Raw genomic sequence first — 16,666 nt, 5'->3', positions numbered from 1 at the left:
AATTTCCCTCGACGAGAAGCAGCAAGTCATCCGCGTATGCACTCAGCTGGCAATACGGCTGGAGACGCTGAAGCAGTACATCCATCAGTATGTCCCAGATAAATGGGCCGCTGATTGACCCCTGCGGGCAGCCTCTAGTTACCGGTACATCCACAGTACCGGAACTGCTTCGGATCACTGCTCTTCGGCCGGAGAAAAAGCTCTGCCACAAGCCCATCTCCCGGCATCCCAAGTCGGCTAGTCGGCGGAGTGCAGCACTCCATTCGACGTTGTCGAATGCTCCTTTGAAGTCCACGAATGTGCCGAGCACGTATTGCGCCGGGCTGGCACCAACACTGCTCTTCACGTGCCTCCAAGCATCCTCCACACATCGTCCGGGGCGATATGGAGTAGGGATTCCAATTCCTACCTCCAGCTCCTGGCGTCACCCCTGGTGTTGCGATCTCCATCCCCGGGAAGTATAGAGGACCCGGAGGAAATTCCGGACATCGAGCTCGAGGACGACCAGCCAATGGCGGAGACGGAGGGCGTGGCCGAGGTCATCACTGTAGTATGTGCCTATGCAATATTAAGAACAATTAAATAAAATAGCATATTAACATATGACAGCACTTTGTTGCTATGTTTATGTTTATGTTTATGCACGCAGTTAGGCCCAGGGCGGATGTAACATGATCGCCCACTCGAAGGCCACAAAGTATAAGTGCATTGCCCACTTGAAGGCCAAAAAGTATAAGTGCTTGGTCAGCATTCACACGCCGACCAAATGCATATTACATACGTACATACTTAGCTCGCTCTCCCGATAAGCCTAGATATATAAGATATACATAAGAACGCCGCTCCGCCGCTGGCGTACCCGGCAGCGCAGCTACGCGGATTAGCCTAAGTCCAAATATATTCAAAACTGTAAAATCAGATACTCTGTAGACGTTGAGCTGGCAGAACCATTTCTGCCTACTCTAAAATCAAAAGAATAAATTGAATAAATATAAAGTCAGCCCGACGGCTGCATTCAACTCAAAACGGACTTGTGTTCTTAATTGGAGTTCATCATTACATGGCGACCGTGACAGTCGTCCAACGCTGGACGAATTGACCAAAACTGGTGAAGACAAGGAATATTGGACTGGAAGAAGACACACACAAAGAATAATTAAATGGAACCTCCAAAACTAAGGAAGAATCTGAGTGAGTAGAGTTCTATTGAGTATGGGAAAACACCGTGGCGGTTTGAAAACTAAGCTGAATAAACGTATAGCCCACGTAAGGTGGCTAATATACGGTCAGAAAACGCCACCGGTTTGGTCGAAAGCTCTAAAGCTACACGCAGAGCTAGACCACTTGCTGCAATATCAGCAAGAATTAAAGACCCATAAACTCGAGAAGACTCACTCAGATAACATTAAAATTATACCCAAAATTAATGAAATTCCAAAATACCAGGCATGTCCAGCACCAGCACCAGCATTAACAAAGCCAAAGAAGTCCTGCCCCCCTGGCTGCGAAGGAATCTGGAGTCCTCACTGCTTGGGGACTTGTGAGCAGTTATCGACATCGTCAGCGGACAAACAATAGACAGCAGCGAGGGAGTGTCAGCGTGCCACCCCCGGCGACGCCCAGCTGACACCTGATGAGCATCAGCAACAGCAGAACAATAAATATATAATAAATATAAAATATATAGATAAGAAAATTGTAAGAAATATTGTAAAACGGAGCATATACTATTATGCCCTGTTAACCCAATATGGCCCGTGAAGCCATAGCTAGAATCAGGCAGGCAACAATGTAAAATACAATTTTTTTTTACTCTTGAGAACATTGAAAATTTTTATAAATAGATAATTCCAAACATAAATGTCTATAGAGACAAATGGAATAAGTAAAACTGAAAATATAAATATATATAAAGAAGATTCTCTATTCTATTCTCCAAAATATAAAATTAGTATACCCAAAATGGGTCTAATAGACACTAAAACTGTGGACTCTACAGCCAATGTAATAAATAAAGTCGAAGTCCAAAATGCAGATTTGTTCTGGATAACCATAATACTAATTGTAATCGCACTAATTATGGTATCCAATGCATTAATAAAAATATACAAATTGCATAACAAGTGTCTTAAGAAACAATACCGTAGCACTGCCAACGGTTTAGATAATATTTAAGGAAGATCTTTAAGAAAGTCAATTATGAATGAAAATTTGAGAAAAATTTTTTGAAGAAAAAAAAAAAATAATAAATAAATTTATAAAACGTAATATTGAATTTATCTAGATTAAAAAAAAAAAATACAAACAATCAATAAGAATGCCCAAATCTTGGTAAATAATTATTATGAAATCAGAGAGCTGATCCAACAAAATAGAAAGAATTTGGAAAGCAAACAGTGTGCTAAAGTTTTGGAACTACTGGTGACATTAAGAGAAAAATTAATATTTATAAAAAATAAATTCTGTCTCCAGATAGAAATTCCAACCATAGTAAACACTCCACTAAGAATAAATTTGAATGAAGACAGCACTAACTCTGACGAAGAAGATAGGACTTTAGTCAAAGAAGGTATTAAAGAGGAAGATCTTCACGATCTAAATTTACCAGCAAAATTAATGCTGAAGGACGAAGATAAAACAAATAACGCAGCTGACTCCGAAAATAAAGTAACCATGGCAGAACAAGCAGCAGCCATTAGGTCGTACATTAAGGAAGTCGCTTGCACAGTGCCAGAATATGATGGACAAAAGATCCATTTACAAAGATTCATTAAGGCAATCAAATTGGTAGACCTAGCTAAAGGATCATATGAAGACATTGCAGTTGAGGTCATTAAGACAAAAATAATTGGCACAATTTTGAACTCAGTTGAAAATGAAACGACGATTCCGGCAATTATAAACAAATTGCAGAAAGTAGTCGTAGGTGAAACTTCCAGTAATGTCAAGACAAAACTAGCAACAGTTCAGCAAAGAGGTAAAACTGCAATGCAATTTACCGCTGAAGTTGATAGACTGAGAAAGCTACTAGAAGCTTCCTTTATCGATAAGGGTATACCTCTCGAACATGCCACTGGTCTAAGCACTAAAGAGGCTATAGACACAATGATAAATCGTGCTGAGCACGAAAGTATAAAAACAGTACTGGAAGCAGGGACTTGCACCACTATGGATGCAGCGATTAGCGCGTACAAGTTAACAACTAAGAGCACAGACATTCATGTCAACAATACATAAACACTAAGTTACCACATATAAACAATGCTGTCGCGCCCCAACGGAGTTCAGCGCTGTGCGCTACGAACGGTCAGCAACAGCAATTGGACACCCCTTATCCGGGGTACCAAGCTATGTTGCATAAATGCTGAGTCGGCTTGCCGACCATGGGTTTATGGCGAGATGCATTGGAGCCAGGGTAGATCCACACTTTTCATATTCTTTTGTATTCAGTTCTAAGCTTGCACTTTAACAATAAAGATCAGCTACTCCGGCACTTCGCCGTAAAATACCAATTGTTTTAATTGAACATTCTCGTTGAGCCAAAAGGCCATCGAAAGACCACGGGGGCAAAGTCACGCCCTCCATCCTAATCTTCCTAAGACGTCTTCACCTCTGGCATAATAGCCGGACTTACTGAGGACTCAGGAGAGTCGACGTTGCGCCTGGATAACACCCAGCCCAAGGAGACGACGCACATCAACCCTATACCACGGAGCCATCTGTAAAAGAGGACCACCGGACTATAGGACTTATTAAGTTACATAAGAACGAGCGCAAGAGTTACCGGTTACATCAATAAAGTGATGTACTTTAGAGGTAACAGATCCAACAGAGGATACGGAAATGCCAATAGAGGTGGTAACCGAGGTAGAGGCTTCAATAACAATAGTAATAGAGGCAACTACAATAACGGTTACCAAAATAACGGTTACCAAAATAACGGTTACCAGAATAACGGTTACCAAAACCGCTATAATGGAAATAATAATAATAACCGCTATAATGGCTATAACAGAGGCCGCAATAATGGAAATAGAGGCCGTAATAACAATCAGAACAACTATAACGGAAATAACGCAAATGTACGAGTAATCCAAGAGCAGGGAAACTCGCAACAGCCTTTAGGTACTCAGTAAAAGAAGATCGTAGAGTATACACCATTAATTATAATCTCAACATATTTTCTACATTCATTCATGCCGAAACAGGCGTAAAACTAGTTTTTCTACTTGATACAGGTGCAGATATCTCTATTCTCAAAGAGAACTCTGACAAATTTTCTAATATTCAAATAACTAACAAAATAAACATTCAAGGCATAAGCCAACAGAAAATTCAGTCGCGAGGACAGACTTTTATTGAGATACAGACAGGTAAATACATTATCCGACACGACTTTCATTTAGTAGATAAAAATTTTCCCATACCGTGTGATGGAATAATAGGAATAGATTTCATTAAAAAATATAATTGCCAAATTGATTTAAACACAGAAGAAGATTGGTTCATAATTAGACCAAACAATTTGAAATTTCCAATTTATATTCCCATAACATACAGCTCTGGTATTAACACAACTTTATTACCAGCAAGATCCCAAGTTGTCCGAAGATTAATAGTATCATCCGAAGATGATAACATTTTAATTCCAAACCAGGAAATTCAAACTGGTATTTATGTTGCAAATACAATCGCAACATCAAGTAATACAGTTGTCCGAATTTTAAACACGACAGATTCTGACCAATTAGTTAATATGGACACTTTAAAATATGAGCCACTTTCGAACTACAATGTAGTTCAGGCAAATAGTGAAAATAGAAATAAAACTGTCTTATCTCAATTAAAGAAAAATTTCCCCGAATTGTTCAAATCACAATTAGAAAATATATGCAGCGAATATATAGATATATTTGCATTAGAATCAGAACCAATAACAGTTAATAATTTTTATAAACAACAGTTGAGATTAAAAGATGATGAGCCGGTATACACAAAAAATTATAGAAGTCCTCATAGTCAAGTAGAAGAAATGCAAGCCCAAGTTCAGAAATTAATAAAGGATAAAATAGTTGAACCATCAGTTTCACAGTACAATAGCCCTTTGCTATTAGTACCTAAAAAGTCAAGCCCAAATTCAGATAAAAAGAAATGGAGATTAGTAATAGACTATCGCCAAATTAATAAGAAACTTTTAGCTGACAAATTTCCACTACCGAGAATAGATGATATTTTGGACCAACTTGGTCGAGCAAAATATTTCTCCTGCCTTGATTTAATGTCAGGTTTTCATCAAATCGAACTAGATGAAGGCTCGAGAGATATAACATCTTTCTCAACCAACAATGGCCCATATCGTTTCACGCGATTGCCATTTGGCTTAAAAATAGCGCCTAATTCATTCCAAAGAATGATGACTATAGCATTCTCCGGAATAGAACCGTCTCAGGCATTCCTTTATATGGATGACTTAATAGTCATAGGTTGTTCCGAAAAACATATGCTTAAAAACCTCACTGAAGTTTTTGGTAAATGCAGGGAATACAACCTAAAGTTACATCCTGAAAAATGTTCATTTTTCATGCATGAAGTCACATTTTTGGGACATAAATGCACAGACAAAGGAATTTTGCCGGATGACAAAAAATATGATGTCATTCAGAACTACCCAGTTCCACATGATGCGGACAGCGCTAGACGTTTTGTAGCATTTTGCAATTATTACAGACGTTTTATCAAAAATTTCGCCGACTATTCGCGGCACATAACAAGATTATGTAAAAAGAATGTTCCATTCGAGTGGACAGATGAATGTCAAAAAGCATTCATACATTTAAAATCTCAGCTAATTAACCCAACACTTTTGCAGTACCCAGACTTCAGCAAAGAATTTTGCATAACAACAGATGCAAGCAAGCAAGCGTGTAGCGCAGTTTTAACTCAAAACCATAATGGCCACCAACTCCCAGTTGCTTATGCATCAAGAGCTTTTACGAAAGGTGAAAGCAATAAGAGTACAACAGAACAAGAGTTAGCAGCAATTCATTGGGCAATAGTACATTTCAGACCATACATTTACGGAAAACAATTCACTGTGAAAACAGACCATAGACCATTGACATATTTATTCTCGATGGTGAACCCCAGTTCTAAATTGACAAGAATAAGGCTTGAATTAGAGGAATATAATTTTACAGTAGAGTATCTAAAGGGCAAAGACAATCATGTAGCTGATGCGTTATCAAGAATAACCATCAAAGAGCTAAAAGAAATAACTGGAAATATATTAAAAGTCACTACAAGATTTCAAAGTAGACAAAAATCCTGCGCAGGAAAAGAACAATTGGATTTGCACGAACAAACCAAAGAAATAGCTTCAGAGCCCAACGTATACGAAGTCATAACAAATGACGAGGTACGAAAAGTAGTGACATTGCAATTGAATGACACGATATGTTTATTTAAACATGGAAAGAAAATCATTGCAAGATATGATGTTGGTGATCTTTATACTAATGGAATTCTTGATTTAGATCAATTCTTCCAAAGGCTTGAATTGCAAGCCGGTATATATGATATCAGCCAAATCAAAATGGCACCGTGGAAGAAAATCTTTGAACACGTTTCAATAGATGAATTTAAAAATATGGACAATAAAATATTAAAGAATTTAAAAGTAGCGCTACTTATCCCGATGAAAGAAAGAAGTCATAGAACTTTAAACGAGTATATACGATCATACATATCGGCGGACAAAACCGATTGGGATGTATGGCTTCAATATTTCGTATACTGCTTCAACACGGCCCAATATATGGTACATAATTACTGTCCATATGAATTAGTTTTCGGTAGAACAAGTAATTTACCAAAACATTTTAATAAGCTACATAGCATAGAACCAATATATAGCATAGATGATTACGCTAAGGAGAGTAAATATAGGTTAGAAGTAGCATATGCTCTAGCAAGAAAACTGCTTGAAGCACATAAAGAGAAAAATAAGGGAAATTACGACTTAAAAGTAAATGACATAGAGTTAGAAGTAGGAGATAAAGTTTTACTAAGAAATGAGGTAGGTCATAAATTAGACTTTAAATACACAGGGCCCTATAAGATAGAAAGCATAGGAGATAATAACAATATTACGCTACTTACTAATAAAAATAAGAAACAAATAGTTCATAAAGATAGATTAAAGAAATTTCATTCATGATTGAATTTAAACTTATATTTTCCTTAATCATTTATACAAATTTTCCATACACCACGTATATTTTTATCTTTGCATAACAAAATCAACTATCGTTGTTCAAACAAAAACAAAAACACAAAAAAAAAATAAAAATAAAAATAAAATAATTTGCATTTAATAATCAAAATAACTTCACTAGGTTACGTTATTTTTCAAAAGGAGGGAGATGTAGTATGTGCCTATGCAATATTAAGAACAATTAAATAAAATAGCATATTAACATATGACAGCACTTTGTTGCTATGTTTATGTTTATGTTTATGCACGCAGTTAGGCCCAGGGCGGATGTAACATGATCGCCCACTCGAAGGCCACAAAGTATAAGTGCATTGCCCACTTGAAGGCCAAAAAGTATAAGTGCTTGGTCAGCATTCACACGCCGACCAAATGCATATTACATACGTACATACTTAGCTCGCTCTCCCGATAAGCCTAGATATATAAGATATACATAAGAACGCCGCTCCGCCGCTGGCGTACCCGGCAGCGCAGCTACGCGGATTAGCCTAAGTCCAAATATATTCAAAACTGTAAAATCAGATACTCTGTAGACGTTGAGCTGGCAGAACCATTTCTGCCTACTCTAAAATCAAAAGAATAAATTGAATAAATATAAAGTCAGCCCGACGGCTGCATTCAACTCAAAACGGACTTGTGTTCTTAATTGGAGTTCATCATTACATGGCGACCGTGACAGTCGTCCAACGCTGGACGAATTGACCAAAACTGGTGAAGACAAGGAATATTGGACTGGAAGAAGACACACACAAAGAATAATTAAATGGAACCTCCAAAACTAAGGAAGAATCTGAGTGAGTAGAGTTCTATTGAGTATGGGAAAACACCGTGGCGGTTTGAAAACTAAGCTGAATAAACGTATAGCCCACGTAAGGTGGCTAATATACGGTCAGAAAACGCCACCGGTTTGGTCGAAAGCTCTAAAGCTACACGCAGAGCTAGACCACTTGCTGCAATATCAGCAAGAATTAAAGACCCATAAACTCGAGAAGACTCACTCAGATAACATTAAAATTATACCCAAAATTAATGAAATTCCAAAATACCAGGCATGTCCAGCACCAGCACCAGCATTAACAAAGCCAAAGAAGTCCTGCCCCCCTGGCTGCGAAGGAATCTGGAGTCCTCACTGCTTGGGGACTTGTGAGCAGTTATCGACATCGTCAGCGGACAAACAATAGACAGCAGCGAGGGAGTGTCAGCGTGCCACCCCCGGCGACGCCCAGCTGACACCTGATGAGCATCAGCAACAGCAGAACAATAAATATATAATAAATATAAAATATATAGATAAGAAAATTGTAAGAAATATTGTAAAACGGAGCATATACTATTATGCCCTGTTAACCCAATATGGCCCGTGAAGCCATAGCTAGAATCAGGCAGGCAACAATGTAAAATACAATTTTTTTTTACTCTTGAGAACATTGAAAATTTTTATAAATAGATAATTCCAAACATAAATGTCTATAGAGACAAATGGAATAAGTAAAACTGAAAATATAAATATATATAAAGAAGATTCTCTATTCTATTCTCCAAAATATAAAATTAGTATACCCAAAATGGGTCTAATAGACACTAAAACTGTGGACTCTACAGCCAATGTAATAAATAAAGTCGAAGTCCAAAATGCAGATTTGTTCTGGATAACCATAATACTAATTGTAATCGCACTAATTATGGTATCCAATGCATTAATAAAAATATACAAATTGCATAACAAGTGTCTTAAGAAACAATACCGTAGCACTGCCAACGGTTTAGATAATATTTAAGGAAGATCTTTAAGAAAGTCAATTATGAATGAAAATTTGAGAAAAATTTTTTGAAGAAAAAAAAAAAATAATAAATAAATTTATAAAACGTAATATTGAATTTATCTAGATTAAAAAAAAAAAATACAAACAATCAATAAGAATGCCCAAATCTTGGTAAATAATTATTATGAAATCAGAGAGCTGATCCAACAAAATAGAAAGAATTTGGAAAGCAAACAGTGTGCTAAAGTTTTGGAACTACTGGTGACATTAAGAGAAAAATTAATATTTATAAAAAATAAATTCTGTCTCCAGATAGAAATTCCAACCATAGTAAACACTCCACTAAGAATAAATTTGAATGAAGACAGCACTAACTCTGACGAAGAAGATAGGACTTTAGTCAAAGAAGGTATTAAAGAGGAAGATCTTCACGATCTAAATTTACCAGCAAAATTAATGCTGAAGGACGAAGATAAAACAAATAACGCAGCTGACTCCGAAAATAAAGTAACCATGGCAGAACAAGCAGCAGCCATTAGGTCGTACATTAAGGAAGTCGCTTGCACAGTGCCAGAATATGATGGACAAAAGATCCATTTACAAAGATTCATTAAGGCAATCAAATTGGTAGACCTAGCTAAAGGATCATATGAAGACATTGCAGTTGAGGTCATTAAGACAAAAATAATTGGCACAATTTTGAACTCAGTTGAAAATGAAACGACGATTCCGGCAATTATAAACAAATTGCAGAAAGTAGTCGTAGGTGAAACTTCCAGTAATGTCAAGACAAAACTAGCAACAGTTCAGCAAAGAGGTAAAACTGCAATGCAATTTACCGCTGAAGTTGATAGACTGAGAAAGCTACTAGAAGCTTCCTTTATCGATAAGGGTATACCTCTCGAACATGCCACTGGTCTAAGCACTAAAGAGGCTATAGACACAATGATAAATCGTGCTGAGCACGAAAGTATAAAAACAGTACTGGAAGCAGGGACTTGCACCACTATGGATGCAGCGATTAGCGCGTACAAGTTAACAACTAAGAGCACAGACATTCATGTCAACAATACATAAACACTAAGTTACCACATATAAACAATGCTGTCGCGCCCCAACGGAGTTCAGCGCTGTGCGCTACGAACGGTCAGCAACAGCAATTGGACACCCCTTATCCGGGGTACCAAGCTATGTTGCATAAATGCTGAGTCGGCTTGCCGACCATGGGTTTATGGCGAGATGCATTGGAGCCAGGGTAGATCCACACTTTTCATATTCTTTTGTATTCAGTTCTAAGCTTGCACTTTAACAATAAAGATCAGCTACTCCGGCACTTCGCCGTAAAATACCAATTGTTTTAATTGAACATTCTCGTTGAGCCAAAAGGCCATCGAAAGACCACGGGGGCAAAGTCACGCCCTCCATCCTAATCTTCCTAAGACGTCTTCACCTCTGGCATAATAGCCGGACTTACTGAGGACTCAGGAGAGTCGACGTTGCGCCTGGATAACACCCAGCCCAAGGAGACGACGCACATCAACCCTATACCACGGAGCCATCTGTAAAAGAGGACCACCGGACTATAGGACTTATTAAGTTACATAAGAACGAGCGCAAGAGTTACCGGTTACATCAATAAAGTGATGTACTTTAGAGGTAACAGATCCAACAGAGGATACGGAAATGCCAATAGAGGTGGTAACCGAGGTAGAGGCTTCAATAACAATAGTAATAGAGGCAACTACAATAACGGTTACCAAAATAACGGTTACCAAAATAACGGTTACCAGAATAACGGTTACCAAAACCGCTATAATGGAAATAATAATAATAACCGCTATAATGGCTATAACAGAGGCCGCAATAATGGAAATAGAGGCCGTAATAACAATCAGAACAACTATAACGGAAATAACGCAAATGTACGAGTAATCCAAGAGCAGGGAAACTCGCAACAGCCTTTAGGTACTCAGTAAAAGAAGATCGTAGAGTATACACCATTAATTATAATCTCAACATATTTTCTACATTCATTCATGCCGAAACAGGCGTAAAACTAGTTTTTCTACTTGATACAGGTGCAGATATCTCTATTCTCAAAGAGAACTCTGACAAATTTTCTAATATTCAAATAACTAACAAAATAAACATTCAAGGCATAAGCCAACAGAAAATTCAGTCGCGAGGACAGACTTTTATTGAGATACAGACAGGTAAATACATTATCCGACACGACTTTCATTTAGTAGATAAAAATTTTCCCATACCGTGTGATGGAATAATAGGAATAGATTTCATTAAAAAATATAATTGCCAAATTGATTTAAACACAGAAGAAGATTGGTTCATAATTAGACCAAACAATTTGAAATTTCCAATTTATATTCCCATAACATACAGCTCTGGTATTAACACAACTTTATTACCAGCAAGATCCCAAGTTGTCCGAAGATTAATAGTATCATCCGAAGATGATAACATTTTAATTCCAAACCAGGAAATTCAAACTGGTATTTATGTTGCAAATACAATCGCAACATCAAGTAATACAGTTGTCCGAATTTTAAACACGACAGATTCTGACCAATTAGTTAATATGGACACTTTAAAATATGAGCCACTTTCGAACTACAATGTAGTTCAGGCAAATAGTGAAAATAGAAATAAAACTGTCTTATCTCAATTAAAGAAAAATTTCCCCGAATTGTTCAAATCACAATTAGAAAATATATGCAGCGAATATATAGATATATTTGCATTAGAATCAGAACCAATAACAGTTAATAATTTTTATAAACAACAGTTGAGATTAAAAGATGATGAGCCGGTATACACAAAAAATTATAGAAGTCCTCATAGTCAAGTAGAAGAAATGCAAGCCCAAGTTCAGAAATTAATAAAGGATAAAATAGTTGAACCATCAGTTTCACAGTACAATAGCCCTTTGCTATTAGTACCTAAAAAGTCAAGCCCAAATTCAGATAAAAAGAAATGGAGATTAGTAATAGACTATCGCCAAATTAATAAGAAACTTTTAGCTGACAAATTTCCACTACCGAGAATAGATGATATTTTGGACCAACTTGGTCGAGCAAAATATTTCTCCTGCCTTGATTTAATGTCAGGTTTTCATCAAATCGAACTAGATGAAGGCTCGAGAGATATAACATCTTTCTCAACCAACAATGGCCCATATCGTTTCACGCGATTGCCATTTGGCTTAAAAATAGCGCCTAATTCATTCCAAAGAATGATGACTATAGCATTCTCCGGAATAGAACCGTCTCAGGCATTCCTTTATATGGATGACTTAATAGTCATAGGTTGTTCCGAAAAACATATGCTTAAAAACCTCACTGAAGTTTTTGGTAAATGCAGGGAATACAACCTAAAGTTACATCCTGAAAAATGTTCATTTTTCATGCATGAAGTCACATTTTTGGGACATAAATGCACAGACAAAGGAATTTTGCCGGATGACAAAAAATATGATGTCATTCAGAACTACCCAGTTCCACATGATGCGGACAGCGCTAGACGTTTTGTAGCATTTTGCAATTATTACAGACGTTTTATCAAAAATTTCGCCGACTATTCGCGGCACATAACAAGATTATGTAAAAAGAATGTTCCATTCGAGTGGACAGATGAATGTCAAAAAGCATTCATACATTTAAAATCTCAGCTAATTAACCCAACACTTTTGCAGTACCCAGACTTCAGCAAAGAATTTTGCATAACAACAGATGCAAGCAAGCAAGCGTGTAGCGCAGTTTTAACTCAAAACCATAATGGCCACCAACTCCCAGTTGCTTATGCATCAAGAGCTTTTACGAAAGGTGAAAGCAATAAGAGTACAACAGAACAAGAGTTAGCAGCAATTCATTGGGCAATAGTACATTTCAGACCATACATTTACGGAAAACAATTCACTGTGAAAACAGACCATAGACCATTGACATATTTATTCTCGATGGTGAACCCCAGTTCTAAATTGACAAGAATAAGGCTTGAATTAGAGGAATATAATTTTACAGTAGAGTATCTAAAGGGCAAAGACAATCATGTAGCTGATGCGTTATCAAGAATAACCATCAAAGAGCTAAAAGAAATAACTGGAAATATATTAAAAGTCACTACAAGATTTCAAAGTAGACAAAAATCCTGCGCAGGAAAAGAACAATTGGATTTGCACGAACAAACCAAAGAAATAGCTTCAGAGCCCAACGTATACGAAGTCATAACAAATGACGAGGTACGAAAAGTAGTGACATTGCAATTGAATGACACGATATGTTTATTTAAACATGGAAAGAAAATCATTGCAAGATATGATGTTGGTGATCTTTATACTAATGGAATTCTTGATTTAGATCAATTCTTCCAAAGGCTTGAATTGCAAGCCGGTATATATGATATCAGCCAAATCAAAATGGCACCGTGGAAGAAAATCTTTGAACACGTTTCAATAGATGAATTTAAAAATATGGACAATAAAATATTAAAGAATTTAAAAGTAGCGCTACTTATCCCGATGAAAGAAAGAAGTCATAGAACTTTAAACGAGTATATACGATCATACATATCGGCGGACAAAACCGATTGGGATGTATGGCTTCAATATTTCGTATACTGCTTCAACACGGCCCAATATATGGTACATAATTACTGTCCATATGAATTAGTTTTCGGTAGAACAAGTAATTTACCAAAACATTTTAATAAGCTACATAGCATAGAACCAATATATAGCATAGATGATTACGCTAAGGAGAGTAAATATAGGTTAGAAGTAGCATATGCTCTAGCAAGAAAACTGCTTGAAGCACATAAAGAGAAAAATAAGGGAAATTACGACTTAAAAGTAAATGACATAGAGTTAGAAGTAGGAGATAAAGTTTTACTAAGAAATGAGGTAGGTCATAAATTAGACTTTAAATACACAGGGCCCTATAAGATAGAAAGCATAGGAGATAATAACAATATTACGCTACTTACTAATAAAAATAAGAAACAAATAGTTCATAAAGATAGATTAAAGAAATTTCATTCATGATTGAATTTAAACTTATATTTTCCTTAATCATTTATACAAATTTTCCATACACCACGTATATTTTTATCTTTGCATAACAAAATCAACTATCGTTGTTCAAACAAAAACAAAAACACAAAAAAAAAATAAAAATAAAAATAAAATAATTTGCATTTAATAATCAAAATAACTTCACTAGGTTACGTTATTTTTCAAAAGGAGGGAGATGTAGTATGTGCCTATGCAATATTAAGAACAATTAAATAAAATAGCATATTAACATATGACAGCACTTTGTTGCTATGTTTATGTTTATGTTTATGCACGCAGTTAGGCCCAGGGCGGATGTAACATGATCGCCCACTCGAAGGCCACAAAGTATAAGTGCATTGCCCACTTGAAGGCCAAAAAGTATAAGTGCTTGGTCAGCATTCACACGCCGACCAAATGCATATTACATACGTACATACTTAGCTCGCTCTCCCGATAAGCCTAGATATATAAGATATACATAAGAACGCCGCTCCGCCGCTGGCGTACCCGGCAGCGCAGCTACGCGGATTAGCCTAAGTCCAAATATATTCAAAACTGTAAAATCAGATACTCTGTAGACGTTGAGCTGGCAGAACCATTTCTGCCTACTCTAAAATCAAAAGAATAAATTGAATAAATATAAAGTCAGCCCGACGGCTGCATTCAACTCAAAACGGACTTGTGTTCTTAATTGGAGTTCATCATTACATCACCCTCTCCTCGGAGAGCGAGGAAGACGATGACGGAGGCGAGACGGTCACGCCGGAGGTGTCATCGGGGTCGCGCCGCCGACCGAGGATCCGGTGGATATGAGACGATTTATGGAGGCACGAGTCGCCACCCTGCGGCGTTTCCAGCAGATGGTAGACGCGCGAAAGGTCGCCGACGCCGAGGCCGCATGGCAGGAGCGTTTGGCTCGGCTGCAAGAGGAGGAGGAAGCACTGTGGGCACCAGCCACGGATCAGCCGGAGCCCACGCAGCCACTGGCAAGACAGCTACAGCCGACACCGCAGCCACCATTGCCGTTGACGCCGCCGCCGACAGGCAACAGGCGTGGGAGATCCCGCAGGCACACGTCGGCCAGGTGGTCCGCACGATCGAGATGGGAGGGCGTCTGTGGCACCAACAGTCGGTGACGTGGACGTGGCCCGCATCGATGGAGACCGAGGATGCGCCGGAAGCCCGGGAAGAGGCGGAAGCGATCGGCTGGAGAACGCCGGACCAGGAGTCATGCGATCCGGGATTACGCGCCCGAGCAGAGGGTAAGAGGCCGGAGAAGGAGGTCCCGAGGGAGGAGAGCCCGGGAGAAGCAAACCCGGAGAAGAGGGAGTGGAGCTGGCCTGCACCAGGTGAGGCGCTGCCACCACCAAGGCTGCCGAGGCAAACGTCGTGCCCGGAAGCGGGGCAAACGCCGCCGCGCCCATGCCACTGCAGGCAGGCGTCGCTGGACGGGCAGAAGTAGAGGGAGGTGCCAACGGAAGACTGGCCGCTCCGGGTGGCCGAGGAAGCGGCTCGACAAGGAGCACGGAAGCGAAGAGTGCACTGGGCCAAGTTATTCGAGCTTGGCGGGCAGCGCTACCGCCTTAAGGTACGGAGGGGCGGGGAGGTAAGGGTAGCAGTCGCCGAATAAAGAACGCCAGACGGCAATAGAAAACCGTATGTCCGGGTTTTTTTTGATAAACAACACAGGCACAGTAACAGTCAAAAAATGGGTACGGGTATAATCCGCAGCAGCCGTGATAACGCGCGAGGGGGTGACGCGGGGCCAGGCACGCGGGCCAGCATACAACGCGGGGCTGCAGCAGGCGCGGGACGGGGAGGCACTCGCAGAACGCAGGCGGGCCTCAGTTGACAGCGCAGGCTGGTCTCCAGGGGGGCGCGGTGCCAGGGGCAGCCGCCCCGGAGCATGAAGGGGGCATACATGTGTTGGTGGAGCTGGAAGCAAGAGAGGATTTGTTAATATGGCGATACGCAAGAAAACGTTAGACTTACCTTTCATTGAGCTGCTACACCGAAGCACGTGAGGAAACAATTGGGATGAGAGCACCCCGATAGCGACTCTCGATCGATAGGATGCTCGTAACGGTGCGGGCACAAAGAGGACGCACCGTGAACTACCGGTACCGCTGTGGATCTTGGACCCCAGCGAGTCAAGGGCAACGACGACTTTTCGGATCCCTCCGAACTTGTTTTACGTGGCGCGTTCCACACTGAAGGGATTACAACCACGACACCCTATACACCCACAAGTGAGCATATGGTGCATGTGTCTGCATACGCCAGACAAGCGTCCCGGACTAGAAGATATAGCTATGTACATAGCGACCACCCCGGTAGCAATTCGAGTACTTGCTTGCCGGGCAAGCACTCCCCCTTGCTGAGGAGCGAGATCTACCTAAAATCTCTACTGATCTCTGGGTCACAGCACCCGAGTTTTGCGCAACCAGCACCGTAACTCAAACGTCGAACACGAAGGCTCTACCCGCGATATGGGTACCAACCACAGCCACCACGATACTCCCACCAGGGGGCCTACCTCAATGTGCAGTCTTGGATAGCTGC

The 16,666-nt window shown here is 39.4% G+C and overlaps 1 protein-coding gene across 1 annotated transcript; it reads left to right on the top strand.

The window, feature by feature from the left end:
- The first annotated feature begins 440 nt into the window (after window positions 1-440).
- On the top strand, window positions 441-16,440 carry LOC120285632. Its single transcript, XM_044923827.1, has 2 exons — window positions 441-541; window positions 14,813-16,440. Exon 2 carries the CDS (start codon window positions 14,844-14,846, stop codon window positions 15,564-15,566), a length of 723 nt encoding a protein of 240 aa, XP_044779762.1. The 5' UTR covers window positions 441-541; window positions 14,813-14,843; the 3' UTR covers window positions 15,567-16,440.
- Window positions 16,441-16,666: the final 226 nt, after the last annotated feature.

Source organism: Drosophila simulans, unplaced genomic scaffold (genome assembly GCF_016746395.2).
Source record: "Drosophila simulans strain w501 unplaced genomic scaffold, Prin_Dsim_3.1 Segkk5_quiver_pilon, whole genome shotgun sequence".
In the NCBI taxonomy this organism is placed as follows: domain Eukaryota; kingdom Metazoa; phylum Arthropoda; class Insecta; order Diptera; family Drosophilidae; genus Drosophila; species Drosophila simulans.
This window is presented reverse-complemented; position numbering and strand designations above follow the sequence as displayed.

Bases quoted from the DNA above. Each gene is read 5' to 3' on its own strand.
- LOC120285632 (XM_044923827.1), top strand. From the start codon at position 14,844: ATGACGGAGGCGAGACGGTCACGCCGGAGGTGTCATCGGGGTCGCGCC.